General features: G+C 39.9%; 1 protein-coding gene across 2 annotated transcripts in view; it reads right to left on the bottom strand.

The window, feature by feature from the left end:
• The window catches only part of rfx4 (regulatory factor X, 4), a 65,822-nt gene that overhangs the window by 14,036 nt on the left and 25,955 nt on the right, over positions 1-25,831 (bottom strand). For both annotated transcript variants that reach the window (XM_057835685.1, XM_057835684.1), the window contains exons 5-13: positions 20,194-20,255; positions 14,923-15,136; positions 14,274-14,351; positions 11,718-11,881; positions 11,518-11,618; positions 10,921-10,979; positions 10,668-10,812; positions 4,832-4,926; positions 2,028-2,145 (exon numbers count right to left, since the gene is read on the bottom strand). In XM_057835685.1, the coding sequence (XP_057691668.1) occupies positions 2,028-2,145; positions 4,832-4,926; positions 10,668-10,812; positions 10,921-10,979; positions 11,518-11,618; positions 11,718-11,881; positions 14,274-14,351; positions 14,923-15,136; positions 20,194-20,255 (1,036 nt within the window). The remainder of the gene's footprint in view (positions 1-2,027; positions 2,146-4,831; positions 4,927-10,667; positions 10,813-10,920; positions 10,980-11,517; positions 11,619-11,717; positions 11,882-14,273; positions 14,352-14,922; positions 15,137-20,193; positions 20,256-25,831) is intronic.

The following is a 25,831-nucleotide window of genomic DNA, read 5'->3' on the forward strand; positions in this document are numbered from 1 at the left end:
TGGACCTGCACCAGGCTGGGAAGACTGAATCTGAATCTGGGCAGTCGTAGCAGGGAATCGAACCGCTGACCTTTCGGTATCAGGACAACTCGAGCTGCCAACTGCGCCACGGTCTCCCCAGGTATGAGCTTGCTGGGCAAAATTCGAATACCTTGTACTCTCGAATTTCGTGCATTCGCGAACTTTTTTGTCTGCTGTTTTTGAAATCCCTTACGTTGTGCTGGTACACTATCATATGGGATTTTTCATTATGTACACTACGGTTCAAAAGTGTGGGGTCCTTTAGAACAGTAGTGTATTGCGTTCAGTGTATTTGTTTTGTTGTCTTATCGGCTCGCTGACTACCGCTTAGGTTAGTATTATTAATCCCTGTCGACCTACTGTAACGGACCCATTGTGTTATTCCCCCTTTTCCACGATCACATGTATTTTTATTTGTATTTAGTAAACCCTTGAACGCGTCCCTCCGTTGTTTTCTACTTTGAGGTACAACCTTGTTTCCGCAGCTGCGGACCCTAACAGCGGTAACAAAATATACCACACATTTCCGACGATAGGCTCTTTTCCTCGACTGTGCGATCCAGTAGCAATTTAATTTCGTTATGTTTTCATTTTAATTTCGTCATTACCAGTTATATTTCCAGTCCAGATGAGTGAAAAAACAGACATCTTTGAACAGCTTTTTCTACAGGGAAAAGGCCATGCTAACAAACGAGGCAATGAAGCCATTATAGTAGCTGCTTCGTCGCATAGAGACTCAGCACCCAGGAATAATAGATGAGCCTTTGAAATTTTTTTAAAAAGAGAACCGTGCGGGCACGAAGGACAGAAACAAATTACTGAGGGTCACTACATTAACAAAAGCAAATGCACTGAGAGCATCATACCTCGTAACTGTATTGCTAAAGCCAAGAAACCTTTCACGATTGGAGAAGAACTCATTATGATTGCGACCAAGGATATTTGCCGTCAAGTTTCAGGAGAGGCCGCTGTTAAAAAAGGTTGATTCGGCGTATAGTGATTTACATTTTCACGTTTGTTATTCAGCCCTTTCGAGTTATTTTATATTTACTGTATTTTTCTGCCACACATTTCCGGTCCGTGAGAAAAAAGGCCTACACCAGACCAGTCCGTGGTTCAAAAAAGGTTGGGGACCCTTGCTATAAAAGGGTTAATTAAAAAAAAAAATTGTTGATAAAATAGGTTTTACACTATCAGTATTTCAAGATATGAAAAAATATGTTATAATGTCATAATTAATATTGGCATTTTCATGCATTTTGCATATTTATTCAATTTTGATTAAAAGCTATTTCTGCATTGTTTATAAGAAACAATTTTGAATTATTGAATATGTACTTTATGCAGTGTTTAAAATAAAAAAACAACAACTATTTCCTATATGCTTTTTAAAATAATTTTAAAACATGTTTTATTTTCCTGTTTTTCCCTTAATCGCAGAAAATTTAATTACTGAAAAATACGGACTAGCTCCGACTGTTAATAATGTAAACATTTTTTTCCCCACAAAGTCCCCAAATTCTTGAATAAGCACTATGAATTCCCCCGGTTGGTTCCACAAAAAAGATCAAACTCATTATCAGAATTATCATTTTAAAATGTAAATGACATTATGGAAAAAATAGAAAAAGACAAGATGGATGTCTAGGTGGTGGTTAACCTAATTAGGGCTCAGTTGTGTGGGCGAAAGAAGGGTGTTTCGCTAATGAATCATTATCCTATTGAGTAAGCAGAAAATCGCCATGACGACCCACCGCCGCTGCTAAAAGCTCCCAGCTGATTTGACTTGTTGGTTGTGTAGCTTTCAGTCATGACATCATTAGCTGACAAGGTGCTTACGTCATACTTTTCAACAATCTGTACATTTAAGTGTTTATTTCCTGACTATTTTCCCCTTTCACTCCCTACATTTGAGAACAATCCTTTCTCCGTACTGTGCTTTAGAATTTTGCCACTTCTGTTTGCGGTTAAGGAACACTGAATCAGCAAAAGTAGAGTCGGCTTACCAAAGCTAGGGGCGCTGTGGAGCGTCATATCCCGAATGACTCTGGTCCCAAAGCAAGACCACATCAACAGGAACTGCTGGGCCACCTTCTTCAGGCAGCCGGGCCTCTTCCCGGACACCTAGAAGGAGAAGTAGACCATTTCCATGAGAATAGCCCGGGGGAGGGTCAGGATATTAACCCCTCTGCCTATGTTTGGGGCTTAACCCTCCGAGACCAGAAAACATGTCAACAAGTCAACTATTTAATTTGCCTTCGGGGACACGCCTTCCTATTGAACCATTGTCCGGCTACGCCGAGGCGTTGCCGGGACGACCGCGTTTTACAAGGCCACATCGGGTGTATAATGGCCGCAAATGGGAAGCTTGTGGGCATCATTTACAGGGAAGATTTCTGTGAGAGCTGCAGGTGTCTTTTCGCTGGTAGAGAGGCTTTGAAAATATCATTTTCTCGTATTAAGTGAAAAAAATATGCAGAAATAAAATTGTGGCTCGAGTTGTCCGATGAAAGCAGTTTAAAATGATATTGGAAAATATCGAAATAGGTTTTTCATTATCGGTTTTGGGCCAATATGCATGTTGCTTTCAAAGTGAATGTAGAAGCCTTCTGGCTTTGTACTCGGGCTGGTCACAGCTTAGCACAGCAGTTATGCTTATTGACCATTAGATATCGCCAAACTATGCTTGGGATTTATTATGTGAGAATTATCATTATATAAACATCCAGTATGGCATCACAATACAATTAGCCATAATATGTAGGGCTGTCAAATTTATCGCGTTAACAGGCGGTAATTAATTTTTTTAATTAATCACGTTAAAATTAGGGCTGTAAAAATTATCGCGTTAACGCGCGGTAATTAATTTCTTTAATTAATCACGTTAAAATATTTGACGCAATTAACGCACATGTCCCGCACTGTCCCATGTCAGACAGTATTCTGCCTTTTGGTAAGTTTTACAGCAAGTTTTTTTGTGCTGTCTAACAGCGAACTCTTGTGGTCGCTTTGCGACATGGTTTATTGCTTTCTTGCCAGTTCAATATGGCTGCATGACGTCTCGGGCTGACGCCTACGTTGTAAGGTTGTGCTTATATGATCCTTGGACAAGATTTGTCCGTAAGTATGGTTGTTGTAAAGAATGTACATATTATGTTAGTAAGCGAAATGTTATATTTTTTGTATGAGTTGCTTTTTGTTTATGTTTAGTGAACCTGTATAGCGTGCTAGGCTAACGTTGTTGCTAATGCAATGCTTGTGTACTTTTTTTTTTGTAGTTTCACTACGGTCTAAAGAGGACAATGGTTTGAGGCCATTTTATTAATAAATCAGATGAAAAGGGAAGAAGTCTGATTATTAAGGCGTCGTTCACTAGCTGTCTAGCTTTGGAAAAAGTAGACGCTTCGGAGTGAGGACAGCATAGACAGATTTAAATGACAGTAGAGTGAAATGCCCACTACAGTCCTTATGTACCGTATGTTGAATGTATATATCCATCTTGTGTCTTATCTTTCCATTCCAACAATTTATTTTACAGAATATACATATAATTTACAGAAAAATATGGCATATTTTATAGATGGTTTGAATTGCGATTAATTGCGATTAATTACGATTAATTAATTTTTAAGCTGTAATTAACTCGATTAAAAATTTTAATCGTTTGACAGCCCTAGTTAAAATATTTAACTCATGCGTGGAATGACCCACTCATGCATTGCCACAAGCAGACTACAATGCAACCGTTTTATGTATATTGAAAGCTAAGAGGCAGATACAACCGAGTTGAGTGTACACAGGCATTCATTGGGGCTGCGCTATTTATTGGCATAAGCTTTGGCATCTCTTCCACCACAATTATAAGTATTGTAGCGAGCAACGCGGGGAGAATGACAGGAGATGATCTTTTTCTTAACACACTATATTAAACACAACGCAGAGAATATATACCATTTGCAGCCACCACTGACAGTCATGGTTGCCCAACTTCTCATCATGCATTTGGGCGGAACAGTTAGGTCGCTACAGTATCATTTACTGAAAACACAACAAAAATAATATTCCTATCTCTCAAAAAAAATAATGTTCACAAAAAGAATAGCGCTCAATGCTAATAGAATTGCGATTCCCAATCAAAATAGCAATGCAAAATAATACTCAGACTTTGGTCAAACTCTATTCAAACATTTTGTTTTGCTGAACAAATATAATAGATGGCAATATTTAGTCACAATATACAAACTATCAGAGGTCTAGTACGTTGAGAAGTCAACACTCAAATGAACATAAGGTACAATGAACCCGGAAACTACGGCGTCAGTCGAGGGGCAAAATGCACCAGAAAAACTTGGCTAGATCTTTAATGAATTTAAAACTCACCCTTGACACCTTGTGGTGTATTTCAATCACTACCTTTCACAATTGCGAGCTATTAGTTTATTTTTGGATTGAAAATTTTACGAATTTTATTAAAACGAAAACATACAGAGGGGTTTTAAAATAAATCTACTCTAACTTGTACTCACATTTATCTTTTAAGAATTACAAGTCTTTCTATCCGTGGATCCCTTTCTATCCGTAGATGGTTTGAATTGCGATGAATTAAGATTAATTAATTTTCAAGCTGTGATTAACTCGTTGAAAAATTTTTGATCATTTGACAGTCCTAATAATATGTTGAGTCCATGACCACATATATCGGTATCGGTTTGATATCGGTATCCGATTTTAGTAGTTGCACAATATTGGGATATCGGTTATTGGTTAAAAAGCCTTTATCGGACAAGAGTAACTGTGGCGGCAGTCTCACCTTGACAACACAACGGTCCACCATGGAGTCAAGCCATTCAATGTAGGCTTCGATGGGCGACTGCTCCTCCAAAAGACGATCAAACTCCTGGTATACTGAAACAAAAGCAGTCCAATTGTGTTTTTTACGTATTACTTCTTAATAACTGTATAATAACAGTATTTTGCCATGTTATGCTTTGTTTTGCAAGGATTCACGTGTTATCATCTGGTGATATGTGCAATCCATTTTTAACTGACATAATGGATTGCACATCTATCGGCGTGAATGGTAGGCAATGGGCTAAATTTCTTTATTAAATGAAATAATTATTTTTTAGTTATTTTTTTTTAATATTTTAATTAAGACCTGGTGTCCACAATCTACATGAATGGTAAGCACATTTTGTTTCATGTAGGCCAGATTTGTAAACCTAAATGCTCCCTACACAGGCTACGTCTACACTAGGACGGATGATGGCCTTAAACGTTCAATTTATACTATACGGCATGTTGGCTACACTAATTTTATCTTGTCAGGATATTTTATTGCACGGTCTATAGATATCTGGGTTTAAAAAACTTTTTCCATTGAACAGGACTTTTATTTTTAATTTCTTAAAACATATTAGCAAATTAGAAAATAAGTATGTTAAAATCAATTGAAAAAAAAAAAAAATTCTAAATAAAATTAAAATGTATGCAGTCCTTTTGGTGAGCCTTAACCAACAGCCACAGCTCAACATTATTACTATCAGAACAAACATAATTGAATTATCATTATTATTATTATTATTTTTTTTTTTTTTATAAAAAGCATATGACTCGTACCATGTTTACGTTATACACATACTCTCTTTTTCAACACAGACAGTTGCCAGAGAGAAAAAAGCACCACGTTTTATCACCGCTAGACACACTAAACACGCTGGATTTAACTCTTGTAGCTGACGGAAAACGATCATGACAGTGTTTACTAACCTTTAATTTTGCAAAACTGCGAAATCATATTGGAGGTATTGCCTCCTCGGCAGCCACCCTGTGCAAACATATTTTGCAGGTCGGTTGGCCCTGCTCCTCTAAGCCGCGGCCGTCCTTAACTTTTTTGTAGCCGAAGTGTTCCCATACCAGCGATTTTGTTTTCTCCGATGGGGGAAAAAAGTTCAAGAGTTTCACCTCCTCCAGCCACCGTGTAGCACAGCTGACTCACTGACACTGAGCAACAACCGGTGGGAGAGGGTTGAGCCTTACAGCTGCAAGCGAGGGATTTCTCCATGCATTTTTGGGGCATAAAAAATAGCTAATACCTAAGGGACAGTATGACGTAAAATTTTGGCGGTTTTGAAACCTTGACGTTTTCATACCACGGTATACCTTGAAACCGGTAATCGGCACATGTCTAGTACGGAGGCAGCTTTTTTGTCTCTTTACAACTGAAAGAGCTTGTAAATTTTGATGCTTGCATATATATATATATATATATATATATATATATATTTATATATATCCGGATAAAATATTGAATAACGCTGAAAAATTATAATCTTCCGGTACAGAGCTGACCCGCACGGACGGTGACGTCACACACGAGGCTTGCGCAGGCGTCCCTTGCAGGAGCGTGGAGTTTATAAACGCACCTTAAACATAGTACGGACAGGTATAAAGTACTGTCCGGATTATGAGGCAAAAAAAATTATCTGTCATAAACCTATATTGCCAAATGTATCACATTTGATACACCCAAAATTTCATGATTTTGAGATTATTTCAGAATTTTGACATTTCTTTTTGAAAAAAAAAATGATGGATGCAAGTCAACACATGCATCTGCAGGTTCCATGAAAAAACAAAACAGGATTTAGCAAGGGTTATAGATATCTGAGCACTTATAACACATATTCATTTTGACTTTTCTTTTCACAAATTTGAAAAAAAGGTTTCATGAGGACCTTATTTTTCAAATTTTGGGATTCTCTGATAATTGCTTCATATTGCTGGCATTAAAGGGCTAGTGTAGCCTAATACTGTGGCCTACATGACTCAATTTACAGCAGGGGGGGAACTGGGCTGCTGGGGGTGCGACCACACCCGGCCCTCTAAGAGGCCCGGTTTGCAAGCGTAAAGTGGGCATTGTTGGGCGAGGGGAGGGTCAAACAGAAAGGTAAGATGATGCGCGGAGTTGTAATATAGTAGTGTTCAATTGTTAAAATATCTCTGCCAGCTGCTTGGCTGCAAAAAATTTCCACTTGCCCCCCCCCCCCACCCCCACCCCATCCCACCAGCACACACCCACACACCCAGCCAGAGGGGACGTCTAGATAATGGCGGATAATGGCCTTAAACGTTCAATTTATTATACTATACGGCATGTTGGCTACACTAATGTACCTCTTGTCGGGATATTTTATTACAGTGACTAGAGGCGATTTTTTTTTTTTTAACTCGGGATACCCGGTCTAATGCAGCCACGGGCTATACATGTAAAAATCGCAGCCAACGTAATAATAATAATAATAATACATTTTATTTCTATAGGACTTTTCAAAACACACAGTGGCACTTTACAAGAAAGATGGGAACACAATAGCTCAACAGCAATAACAAAACAATCATAAAATTAGATTAAAAGCAGGATAAAAGCAACAAAACAAAAAAATAAATAAAGGTCAGGATAAAACCGAGATAAGGATCATGGTGGGTAAGAAAATGTAAGCAGGTGTGTTTTCAGTCTAGATTTGAAAAGTGAGAGGGTAAATATATTGCGAAGATCGAGGGTTAGAGAGTTCCAGAGCGGGGGGCGGGGGGGCACAGTGACTAAAAGCTCTGGAACAGAAGGTGGGGCGACGGACACGGGGGACCGAAAGGGGGACGGTTCATACAGAGGAGATTACATAGGTAAAGAGGGGCTAGGCCATGGAGTGCTTTAAAGGTATTGACAAGGATCTTGTAATTGATTCTTAGTTTGACTGGGAGCAAGTGAAGTTGATGGGGGATGGGGGTGATGTGGTGTGTGGCGGGGGTCCGAGTGATGAGGCGTGCTGCTGAAATTTGGAGGAGCTGCAGCTTCTGGAGAGACTTATTTGGGAGACCAAAGAGCATTGAGTTATAGTAATCGAGCTGGGAAGTGACTAGACTACGGACAAGAGTGGAAGCGGTATGGCGGGTGAGAGAAGGGAGGAGGCGAGAAATATTGCGAAGGTGGAAGTAGGCTGATCTGTTGCTGTCGTTGATATGGAAGCGGAAGGAGAGCGTGCTGTCGAGGATGACAACCAGACTCTTAACCTGAGTGGAGGGAGAGATCGGCACATTGTTGATAGTAATAGAGAAGTTATTGTCATTAGAGAGTGTGGTGTTGTTGCCTACAAGGAGGATATCTGATTTTGAGCTATTGAGGAGGAGGAAGTTGGAGGAGAACCAAGAATTAATGTCTTCTAAACAGAAGGTGAGGGAAAAGGGGGGAAGTGAAGAGGTTGGTTTTGAGGAAATGTAGCGCTAGATGTCATCCGCGTAGCACTGGAAGTGAATGTTGTGTTTGTGGAAGATGGAACAGAGGAAGAGAATGTAAATGATGAAGAGGAGCGGCCCCAGGACGGAACCCTGGGGCACGCCAGCAGAGACAAGGAGGGATTTGGATTTGTGGTAGCCGAATTTGACAAATTGTGTGCGGTCAGATAGGTAGGAAGTGAAGGTAAGTAATGTCATGGAGTGTGCCATCGCCATTTTTGTGCGGCATTACGGGATCGTAAACAATGGAGACAAATGATAAAGACGCGGCTCCCCTGCTCTTTTTACAACTGACAGAGCTTGTAAATTTTACATTAGAATATGTCCGGAGAAGACAATAAACAACGTTGAAAAATAATAAGCTTCCGGTTCAGAGGTAATTAGCGTGGACGATGACGTCACACACGAGACTGTTCCTTCTTGGCAGGCGTAGTCTGCGTAAATGCAGGCGTCCCTTGCAGGAGCGCTTTGTTTATAAACCTACCCTAAACGTAGTGCAGACAGTGATAAAATATTGTCCTAATATACAGACAAGAAAAAAAAAAAGATCCAACCTAGTGTAGACAAAGCCATAGACACTGGACAATTGTCTTAAGGGGCCTCCGAAAGTGTGAAGGGGCCCGCAAACAGTGATGTCACAGATTACTTGAAAAAGTAATTTAATTATTGATTACTGATTACTCCTCAAAAAAGAAATCTAGTTACTTTACTGATTACTTTATTATCAAAGTAACTAAGTTACTTTAAAAGTAATTTGTCAGTTACTTTTCCCAATTTTTCTCCCTTTGCTGCCTCAACAGAAAAATTTCATCGCATGTAATTGAATTTTTCAGATAAGGCTTTATCTTCGAGTTAGCAGGGGTTTAATGGAGTTGATTTCAACCACCACTGACTTGCGCTAGCTCAGCCACTCCGGAGCCCTGAAACTAACAAATAACTGACAAACTGCACAGAATTTGTTCAAAACAACTCCAACGACTAATTAAACCCCCACTAACTTGAAGATTAAGCCTAATGTCAAAAATTCTGAACTCCCCCTTTAAAATAAAGACCTAGCCGTTAAAATGCTGTCTATAAAAGTTGTAAAGCAATAACACAAACAACAAAAACAAATGAAATGAACAAGAATCCTACAAAGTATTTCATAATGCATTCAGTATAGGCTAAAAGTTTGGAGACACCTCAAGGGTGGACACTTTGAAGAATGTACATTATAAAACCTGTTTACAAGAACATAATTCCTCATGTTCATTCATAGTTTTAATATTTTCACTGAGAATTTACAATAGTAGTGAAAATATATTAAAAAGCACAAATGATGAGGCGTGTCCAAACTTTTGACTCGCTCTTTTGTCATCGTCACCCCCCCCCCACACACACACACACACACACACAACGTCACACTCCGCCTATGGTTACAAACTATAACTATAAAATGTACGTAAAGGCTGGTTACAAACTGTAAAAGTGCTGGCTGTCTCGTTACCTGTTGGCTTTGATTCGATTTTTGTCGCGTTGTGCTGTAATTCCAAGTGGTTCCTTGAATTAGATGTAGAGTTATTAGCGGTCGACTGCCCTTTTGAACCAGCGCAAAATTTGCGACGCACGGAGATATTTTTTGTCATCTTTATTGGAGAGAAATGTGAAGTCATGGCTCTATGTCCAATAAGCAAATGCAGCCGTTTGTGGTTCTTCTCCTACGTCTTCCACTGTTAGCATCCTGAGAGGTAGCCAGTTGTTTGTTAAGCCGCCAACAGCGCTCATAGCATGGTAAAACACGTGAGCCGGTGTTTTTCCCCCGATGAGAAAACGTGACATCCAACGAAGATACTTTTGTCATCTTTACTGGACAGAAATGTGAGGTAATGGCTGTATTTCCAGTGAGCAAAGGCATCTATTTGCGGTACATATCCTGCCTTTCACTGTTAGCCTCGCTGCCTCGTCAGAATGCTATGTTGTTGGCCGCCGTGGCAGACAGTGCTCAGCCTCAAACAGCACCGTAAAACACGTGACACGTTTTTTTTTCCCCGATAAGAAAAGCTCTTCGTACATGACTACAGTATTCTTCATTCTACATACATTATGAGGACAAAAACAAAATAGTAACGCACCGGCACTAGGGAAACTAACTTTAATCGGATTACTGGCTTGGAAAATTTAACGCGTTAGATTACTCGTTACTGAAGAAAGTAATCAGATTACAGTAACGCGTTACTTAGTAACGAGTTACTTAGTAACGCGTTACTGACAACACTGCCCGCAAATAATTGTCCACTAGAACCCCCGCCCCATTGGGGTTCTGATTTTTGCTCATCACACCTTGGGGCTGTACATGTGTTCCCCTACTGACTTACAGTGTATGATGAGCTGCCGGTGGTCCTCCTGCGAATCCTCCATGGTATACAGTGTTTGCTTAGTGATGCTGTTCAGGTCCACGTTCCTCCAGTCCTCCAACATTTGGAAGGTGATGTCGGCACTATTTATCACAGTGCGCGACGCCTGTGGACGGCCACACGGACATTATCCGTATCAGTGCCTATTCTTATCTGAGAGTGTGCATTTGCTCATAAAGATTTTATTAAAAAGCTCTCGGGGTATAGTACGTACCTGACACAGATGGTTTAGGGACGTTTGCCGCTTCAGGATTTGCGAGAATCTCCTGGACACTAGAGAAGATTACAGGAGTATAAACAGGGTGGAAATCATTCACTCCTATCTTTCCTTTTGAAAATAATCAGTCAATACTTTTCTGTTGCCCAGATTATTGACACAGATGTGCTCTTTATCGCGCACTGTAATCTATTTACCATAGTATAATTAGCTTAGCATTTTTATACAATACATTGTCTGGGGTACAGCTGGCGACTAGCGGAGGAACGGAAAATTAAAACAGTTTTCTTTCAATATTTCAGTATATTTCAGAACATCAACTGTGACTAAGTTTACATGTATATAATTAAGGTCAAAATTTGTTGTTGAAATATTAGGAATATCACGTGTACATGCGCTAGCAGCTAGCGCATGTACACGTGCAAGCGGCTAGCATACAAGGTTGTAAGTAAATTCAATGATTTTAAATAGCCTTGCACAACCAGGTTACTGCCAAAAAATGGTTTATGAAAGGGTTACAAGATGCATGTAAATGTGCCCAGTGTCTCTACTCTCAACCAAATTATATACAAACTAAATTTTGAAGCCACTTACATTCAAATTTGATGTTCCTCAGGTTCTCCGGGAGATCATGCAGTGCAATTTTGAGCCACTCTTCTAATTGTTTGGCAAATTTCCGAATCACCTGCGTCAAACTGGGAACCAAAGAAAGAAAGAAAGAAAAAAATGAACTGATTTCAAAAGTAATGGACATTTTTAATGAATAAACTGGGCATTGGTAGTCCCCTGCTCACCTGTCAGGCAGGGCTTGGAGGACGGTGGGCATGAGGACCCCAGAGATGGCCTTGTACAGGATGGAGTCACACACTCCTACGATGTTGACCACGGTGGGCGAGCTGAGTACTGGCAGCATGTGGGGTGGCATGCCTTGCCAGAAGTGCAGCAGGAAACTTTGGACCTATACACCGTCATACAGTTATGGTAGATGGAGAAAGTAGAGTAAGTCATACAATTTGCAAAGTTTCGACACAACACCGCTGTACTGTGGATAGGTAAATCATAGGTTTGGTCAATTTCAAGTCATATTCATTCATCATATTCTCAAACTGTTTTTAAATTATTTAAGGGCCCTGAGTGAAAACATCTATCTAACCTAAAATGATCATGACTGTACTACTAAACAATGAAGTTTCATTTCCTATTATTAACAATGAAATAAAAGTACTTAAGATTTAATTAAAAAGTGTGGCAAACAAACGTATGTAAATAGAAATTATAACTAGCTAAAAGTTGGAAAGGAACAGATCTACTAGAATGTACTTTAAAGTAAATAAAATTGAACGGTACTCAACAAATCGCAAAAAATTATTTTTCTGACCTCTGTGACCTTTGACCTAATTACCCCAAATTGAATCACCTCTTCCGTTTCATAGTACAAACATACCCTGAACGTTTGATGATCCCTTTATTCATTCTTTAGTTATTGCAAAGTCCTTTTCTGACCTCTGTGACCTTTGACCTGATTACTCCAGAGTTTAATCACTTCCTCAGTTTAATATTCAAGCATGTACTGCAAGTTTGATTATGATCCCTTTTTTATTCTTAAATTATCTTAAACATAAATATACAAACAAAAAAGGACACATTAACGATCCAAATACATAGCTTCCTTCCGAAGGCTTCACCAACGTAAAAGTTGAAAAGAAAAAAGCTTAAGTTAAGGCTTGTGCACTACTGATCGTACTTTTACCCCACTTTGATAATAAGCGTGTTAGCTTATTTTCCACCACTGATGGCGATACAAGTCCAATTCATTTGAACTGATTGATTCAAGTGTTGTCAGTTACGTGTAACGAAGTAACGCGTTACTGTAATCTGATTATTTTTCTCAGTAACGAGTAATCTAACACGTTCATTTTTCTAAACTAGTAATCTGATTAAAGTTAGTTTCCTTAGTGTCTGTACGTTACTATTTTGTTATTGCCTCATAATATATCTAGAATGAAGAATATTGTAGTCTTGTACGAGGAGCATTTGAATAAAAAATGCTTGAAAAAGCTTCCCGGTATGTGTTTCCATGGTAACCGCTCACAGCTAATTCCTGTTTCGGTCTTGAGTCACACGCGCTAAATATTTTGGGACTTAGAAAGGCGTGGGCCAGGCTGCCAGTGTGGGTGCACATTTGAGCCGAGTGTTGAGATGTGTGAGGGAATTTTGATCCGTGAATTTTTCCTTCATTCTGGAGAGTAACAGCAATAGTTTGGATCCCTTACATGCGCGGCCGTTTTGTAGCTTTCGTTGCAACGACGAGCAGTCATTGCTCCAAATTGGCAAGCATTGTTTACATGATATTCGTGTTGCACATTTATGCCGTGAGGTTACGAGTTCGTAAGCATCTTTGGGATGTGTTGGAAGTCCAATTGAGTGTAAAGGGCTTAGTTGCCACCACGTTTTGTGGCCAAATTGACCGTGTGTGTCTACGGCACACTTCCTGGTTGTGCGCGCATCCGTGCCCCACAGTACAATGAACATAAAGGTGGGGACCTTTTGTTCATTGTACTGTGCAATTCATTTGTGTGTTGTTGATTATTGTGCCGTCAATTTGCATTGTTTTGCATTGGCACTGATGTCCTGTTAACCCTAACACGAAATTAAGAATTTTTGACATTAGGCCTAATCTTCGAGTTAGCGGGGTTTAATTAGTCTGTGGAGTTGATTTCAAAAATATTCCATGCAGTTTGTCAGCTATTTGTTAGTTTTAGGGCTCCGGAGTGGCTAAGCTAGTGCGAGCCAATGGTGGTTGAAATCAGCTCCATCGAATAATTAAACCTCCGCCACCTGGAAGATTGTGATCTTCCCCTTTAGATTCAATTATCAAAAAGTCAATTACATATGATGACATTTTTCTGTTGTCATTCTTATGTTGAGGCGGCAAAGGGAGAAAAATTGGCAAAAAGTAACTGATAAATTACTTTTAATGTAACTTTGTTACTTTGATAATGAAGTAATCAGTAAAGGACCCAGATACTTTTTTAGGCGTAATCAGGAATCAGTAATTAAATAAAATTTTTCAAGTAATTCGTGACAACACTGCACAGTTCAAATGGATTGGATGTCTATCGCGTCAATGGCGCTGAAAGATGATTGTCCACTGCTAGTAGTTTAGTTCATAATGGGAAAAAAACTTTGTTCTTGCGAAGACAAATAGAATGTTTTGTAAGTTTTCACCAAACAAGTCCTAAAAGTGGAGCCTAAAGTCTGACTAGAATCACATAGAGACAAGTTAGCGACAAGTCACGTGACTGTAGCCCCCCCAACCACCACCTCAAAAGCTTAAAACAAAGCCTCGCCTCGTCAAAGTTGGCCCGGATGACTGTGTCCAGTATCCTCTGGCAGTGCGTTCTGTACATCATGATGAAGGTTGACACCTGTGGGCGACAAGCACAGTATTGATCGAAGGGGGCGCACGGAAATGCGCCAGCAAAACAAGAAGATAAATCCCGCGCCGAGCATGGGAACGGGCGAATTGGCGTTACGGCACGGTAGCTATAAAGCAGGCTTTAAAGATCAGCAAAACATTTCAAATCACGGCCCCCCCATGTGTGTAAAAAGGCGGACAGCTAGTGCCTGGCCTTTGTCCATGTCGAGATCTTATTATCTCCCCCAAAAGATTAAGAGTTAGTGAGGAGCCAGCGTATAAATCCTCCGGGTCTTTCTCTAGGGCCCGAGCCAGAGGCAGCGGGCGGGGGTCTCTATCGCTAAAGACCAGAGGTGGAAAAACTACTTAGAAAACAGACACTTATGTAAAAAAATACTCTGGTAAAAGGGTTATCAGTTGCTGACATCATTGTTGAATGTTCAAGTTCAGCCTTATAAATTCCTAAAAACCTAATTAATCAGATACCTGGACAACCAAGTTTAGTACAGTAACTTGGCCATTATCATCATTGTTTAGGATGGACTTTAAAAAGAGGAGAAAAAAAAGAGTTGTCTGTTTACCCTCTCTTCTGGCAAGTTGGCAGGCAAATGGAGGTCTTTGACATTTGGGAACTCTGGCAGCAGCGTCCCCAGTTTGGAGCGTGGTGAATACGCCACTGTCTGCTTGGTCACCTCCTTTTTCCCCGCCTCGTTCACCCATGCCGCGCCCTTCTTTGAATACATCACGTCATAGTACTGCGACGTCTCCTTCACCGCGATGCCATAGTAGTGGTACCTGCACACAGTTATGTCACACTTACATACAGTGCCTTGCAAAAGTATTCGGCCCCCTTGAACCTTGCAACCTTTCGCCACATTTCAGGATTCAAACATAAAGATATAAAATTTTAATTTTTTGTCAAGAATCAACAACAAGTGGGACACACCCGTGAAGTGGAACAAAATTCATTGGATAATTTAAACTTTTTTAACAAATAAAAAACTGAAAAGTGGGGCGTGCAATATTATTCGGCCCCCTTGCGTTAATACTTTGTAGCGCCACCTTTTGCTCCAATTACAGCTGGAAGTCGCTTGGGGTATTTTTCTATCAGTTTTGCACATCGAGAGACTGACATTCTTGCCCATTCTTCCTTGCAAAACAGCTCAAGCTCAGTGAGGTTGGATGGAGAGTGTTTGTGAACAGCAGTCTTCAGCTCTTTCCACAGATTCTCGATTGGATTCAGGTCTGGACTTTGACTTGGCCATTCTAACACCTGGATACGTTTATTTTTGAACCATTCCATTGTAGATTTGGCTTTATGTTTTGGATCATTGTCCTGTTGAAAGATAAATCTCCGTCCCAGTCTCAGGTCTTGTGCAGATACCAACAGGTTTTCTTCCAGAATGTTCCTGTATTTGGCTGCATCCATCTTCCCGTCAATTTTAACCATCTTCCCTGTCCCTGCTGAAGAAAAGTAGGCCCAAACCATGATGCTGCCACCACCATGTTTGACAGTGGGCATGGTGTGTTCAGGGTGATGAGCTGTGTTGCTTTTACGCCAAACATATCGTTTTGCATTGTGGCCAAAAAGTTCAATTTTGGTTTCATCTGACCAGAGCACCTTCTTCCACATGTTTGGTGTGTCTCCCGGGTGGCTTGTGGCAAACTTTAAACGAGACTTTTTATGGATATCTTTGAGAAATGGCTTTCTTCTTGCCACTCTTCCATAAAGGCCAGATTTGTGCAGTGTACGACTGATTGTTGTCCTATGGACAGACTCTCCCACCTCAGCTGTAGATCTCTGCAGTTCATCCAGAGTGATCATGGGCCTCTTGGCTGCATGTCTGATCAGTTTTCTCCTTGTCTGAGAAGAAAGTTTGGAAGGACGGCCGGGTCTTGGTAGATTTGCAGTGGTCTGATGCTCCTTCCATTTCAATATGATGGCTTGCACAGTGCTCCTTGAGATGTTTAAAGCTTGGGAAATCTTTTTGTATCCCAATCCGGCTTTAAACTTCTCCACAACAGTATCTCGGACCTGCCTGGTGTGTTCCTTGGTTTTCATAATGCTCTCTGCACTTTAAACAGAACCCTGAGACTATCACAGAGCAGGTGCATTTATACGGAGACTTGATTACACACAGGCGGATTCTATTTATCATCATCGGTCATTTAGGACAACATTGGATCATTCAGAGATCCTCACTGAACTTCTGGAGTTTGCTGCACTGAAAGTAAAGGGGCCGAATAATATTGCACGCCCCACTTTTCAGTTTTTTATTTGTTAAAAAAGTTTAAATTATCCAATAAATGTTGTTCCGCTTCACGATTGTGTCCAACTTGTTGTTGATTCTTGACAAAAAAATTAAATTTCATATCTTTATGTTTGAAGCCTGAAATGTGGCGAAAGGTTGCAAGATTCAAGGGGGCCGAATACTTTTGCAAGGCACTGTATTTATTTGTGAATGGTAAGTATACACTCACTGGCCACTTTATTAGGTACACCTGTCCAACTGCTCGTTAACACTTAATTTTTAATCAGCCAATCACATGGCGGCAACTCAGTGCATTTAGGCATGTAGACATGGTTTAGGACAATCTCCTGCAGTTCAAACCGAGCATCAGTATGGTGAATAAAGGTGATTTGAGTGACTTTGAACGGGGCATGGTTGCTGGTGCCAGAAGGGCTGGTCTGAGTGTTTCAGAAACTGCTGATCTACTGGGATTTTCACGCACAACCATCTCTAGGGTTTACAGAGAATGGTCCGAAAAAGAAAAAATATCCAGTGAGCGGCAGTTCTTTGGGCGGAAATGCCTTGTTGATGCCAGAGGTCAGAAGAGAATGGCAAGACTGGTTCGAGCTAATAGAAAGGCAACAGTGACTCAAATAACCACCCGTTACAACCAAGGTAGGCAGAAGAGCATCTCTGAATGCACAGTGCATCGAACTTTGAAGCAGATGGGCTACAGCAGCAGCAGACCACGCTGGGGGCCACTCCTTTCAGCTAAGAACAGGAAACTGAGACTACAATTTGCACAACCTCATCGAAATTGGACAATAGAAGATTGGATAAACGTTGCCTGGTCCGATGAGTCTCGATTTCTGCTGCGACAATTCAGATGGTAGGGTCAGAATTTGGCGTCAACAACATGAAACCATGGATCCATCCTGCCTTGTATCAACGGTTCTGGCTGGTGGTGGTGGTGTAATGGTGTGGTAATGGTATTTTCTTGGCACTCTTTGGGCCCCTAGGTACCATCATGTCAACATGGACCAAACTGTCTGAGGAATGCTTCCAGCACCTTGTTGAATCTATGCCACGAAGAACTGAGGCAATTCTGAAGGCAAAAGGGGGTCCAACCCATTACTAGCATGATGTACCTAATAAAGTGGCCGGTGAGTGTATATTAACATGTAGATACTTATGTCTTTCGGGCTGGTACTCTATTAGGAAATGTCACTCATTCATTATCCCTTGAGCTTGACTTAAACAAGATGCAGCATTTGTAGCATATGGACATCATGGTTTACTGAACAATTCATTTAATAACACCAATTCAGGTTTCAATTCACTTTAATGCAGAGGTAGGTAGTAATGCGTTACATGTACTCCGTTACATTTACTTGAGTAAAATTTTGAGAAAAATGTACCTCTAAGAGTAGTTTTACTAACCCATACTTTTTACTTGAGTAGATTTGTCAAGAGAAAACACTACATTTACTCCATTTTGGGCTGCACAAGAGTCATTATATTTTTCCTCGTTATTCTACATATTAGATGTATTTATTTTTGGCAGCTATGCCAAGAGTAGCTCTACCAATTTCATAAGTGAAACGTCGAACAATAATCACATGACTCCAGTAAACCAATCAGACGCAAGCTTGTCATTCTATGATCACGCCAGCTTGTCTTTAAAGCACCGTAAAAAAATGAAGTATTTAATATAAAGCACCTTCGACATGACTTGAAAGCGCGGATTTTAACCTCTCTCCCAGTTTTTATTTGGCACCGATTGACCACGGAAAACCAAACATTTGATCCTTTTAATTTCATAATAGGAACTATGAAGGTACTATTCACTATTCAAACTATGAACTATTTTTTCCACTAGAGGGCACTCATGCTCTTTGGATGAATAATGCTTCATCGCTGTATTTATTTTTTTTTTTCTCTCGCCAGAATTCAATGATTTTTTTTTTTTTTTGTATTTCTTAGGCTTAATGTTGTTATGTAATGGGTTATTGTTCAGTATCATTATAACAACTAAAGATGTCCCGATCACGTCATTTTCAAAGTATCGGAATCGGCAAAAAAATATCGGACATGCCTTTTTTTAATACTTTTAAAAATTTTTATTTTATTAAATCGTTTTCTAATTGTATTTAACGTTACAGTCAAAATGTCTTACACTCATCCAGAGTCTTTAGTTTTGGCTTAAAGTAGGGCTATCAAATTTATCGCGTTAACAGCGGTAACTAATTTTTTTTTAATTAATCACGTTAAAATATTGTAACGTATGCGCTGCACGATCCACTCACGCATTGTCGCGTGCAATCTATAATGGCGCCGTTTTTACCTATATATAGAGCTAAAAGGCAGCGTAAAATGAGTAGAGTGGATTTTGGCAGTCTTTGGAGCCTTTTTTTAATTGGCTAAAGCCTTACAATCCCTCTCTTAACAATTAGAAATATCGTGGGAAGCAACGTGGGGAAGAAAGGTAGTAGTTGATTTTTTCTTAACACCCTATGTTATTTCCCAACGCAGAGAAGATATATCAATTGGTGCCCCTACGCACAGTCATGGTTGCACTTCCCATCATGCATTTGGGCAGAACAGTTAAATGGCTACAGTATCATTTACTGAAAGCTCAACAAATACACTAGATGGCAATATTTAGTCACAATATACAAAGTCACATTTATCCTTTAAGAATTACAAGTCTTTCTATCCGTGGATCCCTCTCACAGAAAGAATGTTAATAATGTAAATGCCATCTTGAGGATTTATTATCATAATAAACAAATACAGTACTTATGTACTGTATGTTGAATGTATATATTTGTGCGAGTTTTATTCTTTTTTTTTCTTAATGCATTGCCAAAATGTATATGATCGGGAAAAATCATCGGGAATGATTGGAATTGAATCGGGAGCAAAAAAACATGATGGGAACAACCCTAATAACAACAGTTCATATAGATGAATTTGTACTGAGAAAAAAAAAAAAGAAATCTAACAAAAATGTAAGCAGTTACTCACAATGTTACGCATTATTTAAGTGTTCTTTTCACCAAGTACTTTTTTACTTGTACTTGAGTACATTTTTTGGATGACTACTCATACTTTTACTTGGGTAATATTATGAAGTAACGCCACTCTTTTTTTGAGTCAAATTTTTGGCTACTCTACCCACTTCTGCTTTAATGTAAATATACTATGTATAAAAGACTACAGTTGTCCGATAATGACTTTTTAACCGATATCCAGAAAATCTGATGCCGATATCAAACCGATAAGATATATGCGGTCGTGGACTCAATGTGTTATGGCTAATTGTATTGTAATTCCCAACTGGATGCTTTAATCATGATAAATGTAACAACTTCAAGGTTTTCCAAATAAACGCTCTGTGAAAAATAAGTACCGTACTGACAAGCAACTTGAAAAAATTCTATATATATTTATATCTTGTATCCATACTTTATCATTGTGGCTTGTTTGCTCTGATACTAGAGTGGCTCTCACTACCAAGGATGAATTTATCGTCTGTTTTTAACCTACTTGACCATTAAAGATGATTCTGAGTCTGGAAATAAATTCACATAAAATGCCACAAAATGTCTACCAACTTACTTGGATTGCCCTCTTGTGCCGAGTCGTCTGGTGGTTAGTGCTGGAAACTGTTGCCGAATAATCTGTTCAAAGAAAAAAAACAAATAAAGATGCCTTATGTACACTTTCACATACTGTATAGCATATTTGATGGTGACAGTAACATTCTCTTGCCCTCTTCGTGGAGCGACATAAATGCTAAGTTTGCCACTAACCCCCTCTTTTTTGTGGCTGTCTCCAAGGGTCGGGCCGCGGGTGGAGGAACTTTAGCAAACAGTGTCGCTCTCCATTGTGAAGCGTGAAAACAGAGGCCAAGCTGTGAACTTTCTGTCAGGCCCCCCGCTTGATAAATGAGTAGACAGGGGAGGCAGTGCAGGGCCCGCTCTCTCCTCTCCTCTTCTCTCCCTCTTTTTTTTTGTCCTGAATCAATGAAGCCTTCCTAAAGGACACCCCACACCGCTCCAGCCACTGATCTAACATTCCGCAACATCTCACCCTTCCAAATTTCCTTTAATTACACATTAATCCCAGCCCCTTCTCTTTTTCAATATCTTCCGACAGGAGGGGAAAAGCAGGGAGGGGAGGGCTGCTGGTTTTGGAGGGTGGACCAGGGCCGGGCGCCTTTGTCAGGCCTGTGAGAACGGAGCAGAGTCGGTCATCTTGTCGGCGGGATGGGATTCTGCAGCCGGAGGCCTCACACTGAGACCCGGCTCAAGCTGCTTTGCGCAAAGACTAATAAAGCGTCAACACTTGGAGGACAGTGGGATGACAACGTGTTACATTTTCGGGAGGAACTGGAGAAAGGATTTTTACTACTTGTCATTTTTTCATATTTTCCAGTGAGAATAGGAAATATATGGATGGAAATTTATTTTTTCAAAACATTGCAATATTGTTTTAACTTATCTGCCGGTGGACAGAATTAATTTTTTATTTTATTTTATTTTTCAACATTTGTGATGCAGTATTTCACTGCTATTGACAGCTATAGACATGATTTTTTTTTTCATTGACTTGCTAACAGTGTTGTTTTTGGCAGCCCTTAATGTCCGTCTTAGTCTTTTGGACGATAATACTTATTAGTCTTAGTCATATTTTAGTCATCTTAAATGGGTTTGTCATCTTATAGTTTTTGTTGACAAAAACTCAAGACCAGTGTTGTCAATATCGGCGTTAGAATATAAGTAGTGAAAATCTAATGAATTACTTTTCTCATCTTGGCAACGCTGTTACCGTTAATGAGGCGGGAAAGGCGTGCGTTCCTATGCGTTCCGATGTTGATTGACTGACACGAGAAAAGTCTGAAAAAGACGGAATCACGGAGACGAGACAGCAGAGCAGGAGTGGGGAGGAGGCAAGGGAGTGTGACGCCGTTGCAAACGCGATGCTACTATGCTAGGTGGCTCCAATAATACCTGACTGTAGCCGATAGCGTACAAACTACGCCCATATGATCCTTCAGTAGATATCACATATATACAGAACTAGATGCAAATGACAGACACGGCGGCATTAGCAACATGTATAATAAAGAACTAGAGGGGTTAGTAAACAGCCGCCATCTTAAAGCAGTAGACTTCTCAGGAAGGCTCTGTTGAAGAGAACCTTCCCAGCGAACTTAAGTAACTTTTTATCTAAAATGCTCCTAAATTGGCAAAACTTAACTTAAATCTTTCTTTAAATGATGAAACAGTTTTAAAACTTACACATGTCGAAAATAGACAGAAGGGAACTAATGCAATAACTGGAGCAATTTTTAACAACTTTAACAGTTGATTCAGCACATTGAATGACTTCCACACATAGCAAAGGTTACTATCTAGTTATCGCAATATCCGCAATACCCCTGTGTCTAGTTAAGTTTAGGGTAAAGAATTGGGCTAGTTTTGCCAATTGTCCCTAAAACCCTTTAAACTTCACATTGTGTGACCTGTTTTTTTTTTGTTTTTTTTTCCGGAAAAAACATGAAAATTATCACCAGTTACTTTGCCAAGTAACTAATTACTCTTACATTCACGTAACTGAGTTACTAACGCAATTACTTTTTGGGAGAAGTAATTTGTAACTATAATTAATTACTTTTTTAAAGTAAGATTAACAACACTGCTCAAGACTAATTCAGACTAGTTTTAGTCGACGTTTACTAACGTGTTTTCGTCTATAAAATTAATAACATTTTACATCCAAAATAGATAAAGGTTTCCAACTATTTCAAATTAACATTGACAGATGAGTACATATTGTAGCGTCTACAAGGACAACGCCAACTTGGTGATAATACAACTCAGCAGGAAAACAGTACATAATTTTCAATGAATTATACCCACCTGGACATCACGAGCTGTATGTAAAAAAAGTTGTCATTTAAGAGGACGCTTGCCACTAGCATTAGCCTAATGCTAACGCAAATTCTATACTAATGTTACGGGTTACATTTAGTGTGTTATGATCACTCAGCACAGACCTTTAAAGGCTACAGCAACATTGCATATTCTCTCTGGCCAAGATATGAAAACAAATCTTGACGTGTGAGCAAGCCTGGAGAGCAGCAGCACATCACATGATTGACACAACCAGATACTGCTACGATGCATGCTAACTACTCATAAAAATGTCACACATTATGAACATTCGACGGAAATTATTGCGCATTTTCGTCTCGTTCTCGTCTCATCAGACGAAAACTGGCAGTCGTCTCGTTATGTTTTAGTCTCCCAGTTTTCAGCTCGTTATCGTCTCACCATCATGAAAAAAATTGTTTGTTGTCGAAATATTTTCGTTATAGTCATCGTTGACGAAAACAACACTGCTTGCCAAAGATGTGAGCACTGTATGAACAGTGGCAGTAACTGTAACTCGCTTCACATTCAGCAGCGCTTTAACAAATAGTGAACAGTTTTCAAATAAAAGTCAAACTATTTATTGGTGTGCTTATATGAAACCTATAGTCAAATGAAACCTAAAATAACATGAATTATACTTTGTGTATTTAAAACAATATAATTTTAGTCTACGAATTATGAGTTTTGTTTTAACCCTTACAAGCCACTCCTTTAACTCACTGGCTACCATTGACGGATTGCCAATCCATTTTAATAATAATACATTTGTAGAGCGCTTTTACCAATGCTCAAAGACGCTTTACAGTTAAAACGAAAACAGCAGACAACGTGAACAGAACAAAACAATAAAGAAAATAATTAGAAGGTAAAAGCTACGGTAGTTTAAAAAGGTGAGTTTTTAACAGTTTTTTGAATGTGGGAAGGTCTGAACAGGTACAGATGGGTTTAGGGAGTGAGTTCCAAAGGGAGGGGGCAGCAACAGAGAAGGCTCTGTCCCCCCAAGTTCGGTGTGTTCTTTGTTGGGGCGGTGCAAGGATGTTTCCATTAGAAGAGCGGAGATTAAGGGAGGGGGTGTGTGGACAGAGAAGGTCCGTGAGGTAGGGAGAGGCCAAGTTATTGAGTGCTTTGTAAGTGAGAAGGATGATTTTGAACTGAATCTGAGCAGTCAAAATAGATTGGACGTCTAGCGCCACAGATTGCACTGAAAATCAATACTCCCGGCCATTCCTCCCACCTTAAAGAAATTGGACGTCTATAAATACGTCAATTAAAAAAAAAACATCACAGCATTTAATTTGTGCTTTGAATGAGACCAGGGCTTTCTCTTTTTTTTTTTTACACACAGTAGCACTCTCTCTTTTTCCGCTTCAGCCATTGTTATGTTATGTCCTATCGCTCTGCTCCCTCGATTGCAACTGCCCATATCTGTGACGTTACTCCGGTGAGGAAGCGGATTTGGGTTCCTCGTCCCCTCTGCATTGCTTTGAATGTAAAGTAGCTTCCTCTACAGGTAAACATGAGAATAATAATACAAATGGGGAAACCAAATCCGTTGCATTACTAGAATTGCGGAGGGAAGATTTTTTAACGTACTTATATTAGAGCCTAGTTCGGGCCTAAAAAATCCACCACGACCCGACCCGGCCCGGCCCGCGCGTATTGAAGCCCGACCCGGCCCGATCAATTAACTTACCTTGCAGGCCCGAGCTCGAAAAAACCCGAAATTTCATTTTTTATTTGTATGCCCGAGCCCGCGAAAACCCCAAAATTTTACGTTTTATTTGTAGGCCCGTGCCTGGAACCCCCCGAAAATGTATGTTTTATTCGTAGACCTGAGCCTGTTTTATTTGTGAGGACTCAGGTGGAGGAGGAAATGCGGGGATGTGATGCGTGGTTGCGTTTTTTGTGATGATGCCATGTGCATAATGATGACAAATTAAAGCCCGTCTTTTGTAACAAATTCTCCCAGTTAAGCAAGACTGTAAGATGCATATTCAATAAACATTTATATCTTTTATATTTTTGTGTCTGTGCTATCAGGTGGCTAGTTCATGCGTCATTTCCTCGGCATAATGCAAGAGATATTAATATTAATATTAATATTTCTTTGAGTTGGCAGAAAAAAACGCTATTTTTCTGATCATTATAAATGCATTTACACAACGAAATAACACTGGAAAGGTTTGTTAAATATATTTCTGTGTGGGATATTTTGCTCACTACGCGCCTCTATGACAATGAGAGGAACAGCAGCATATACAAAAATAAACTAAAATACTTTTAAACAACATTCTTTATTTTAATGACTCTCATTAGAACACACAAAAGAACAACCTGCCTTAAGAAGCACTGAAACAAAATAAATAATAACATTAAAAGGAACACCACGATGTCCTGCTTAGCACGAAGAGGTGCAGCCCTCGAAACAAATGATAATAACGATGTTTGACTAATATCATCTTTTAGGCCAGTACAGTTTTTAAAATGCCTGCTCAGCGTCAAGGTGCCAGTCTTTCTGCTCTAGTACGAGAGCAAAGCGCCACATTTGTTGCATTCGGCAACACGGTTTTCTGTAGCATCTTCCACTATCGATTTAAATCCTTTCCACACACCACTCGTGGATTCTTGCCTTTTCAATCCCCCCGTCTTTAGTTTGCTTTTCACCTCTTGCTGCTCTATATCGAAATTTGAAAAGGAAATACGAGGATGCAGTTGCAGACTCGCGGAGAGGCCAAAGCGCGAGGGGAAGATTAAAAGGAGGGCGGGGCCACAGCGTTCATGTGCGCAAACAATGCACTGGCTCTGCTGCGGCTCATGTTTGGGATTACCAAAGTGCCTCCTCTCTGTTTTATCCAATTTTTATAACAAATATTCCTTAGTTTCACATCCATACATCGTTTTAGTATATAAATATATATATATTTAAAAAAAAAAAAAAAAAAAAGCGAGGAGAAGTCCGGCCCGACCCGAACGTAAATCATTGACATTTTGGGCCGACTCGGGCCGAAATTCGGGTCGGGTTGGGTCGGGTTCAGGTTCGGGCTCAAGATCTAGGCCAGGGGTTCCCAACCTATTCCACTAAGGCACACTGTGGGTGCAGGATTTCATTCTTACCAAACAAGATGACAACACTTTTTCCCCAATCTGGTGTTTTACAAGTGCAATCAGTTGATTGCAGTCAGGTGTGGCTTGTTTTAGCAGAAGCCTCATTGGTTCAACTGTCTCTGCTGGATCGGCTGGAACAAAAACCAGGACCCACAGTGTGCCTTGAGGACTGGGTTGAAAACCCCTGATCTAGGCTATTAGTCTTATATATT

The sequence above is a fragment of the Corythoichthys intestinalis genome, chromosome 5 (assembly GCF_030265065.1).
Source record: "Corythoichthys intestinalis isolate RoL2023-P3 chromosome 5, ASM3026506v1, whole genome shotgun sequence".
Classification (NCBI taxonomy): domain Eukaryota; kingdom Metazoa; phylum Chordata; class Actinopteri; order Syngnathiformes; family Syngnathidae; genus Corythoichthys; species Corythoichthys intestinalis.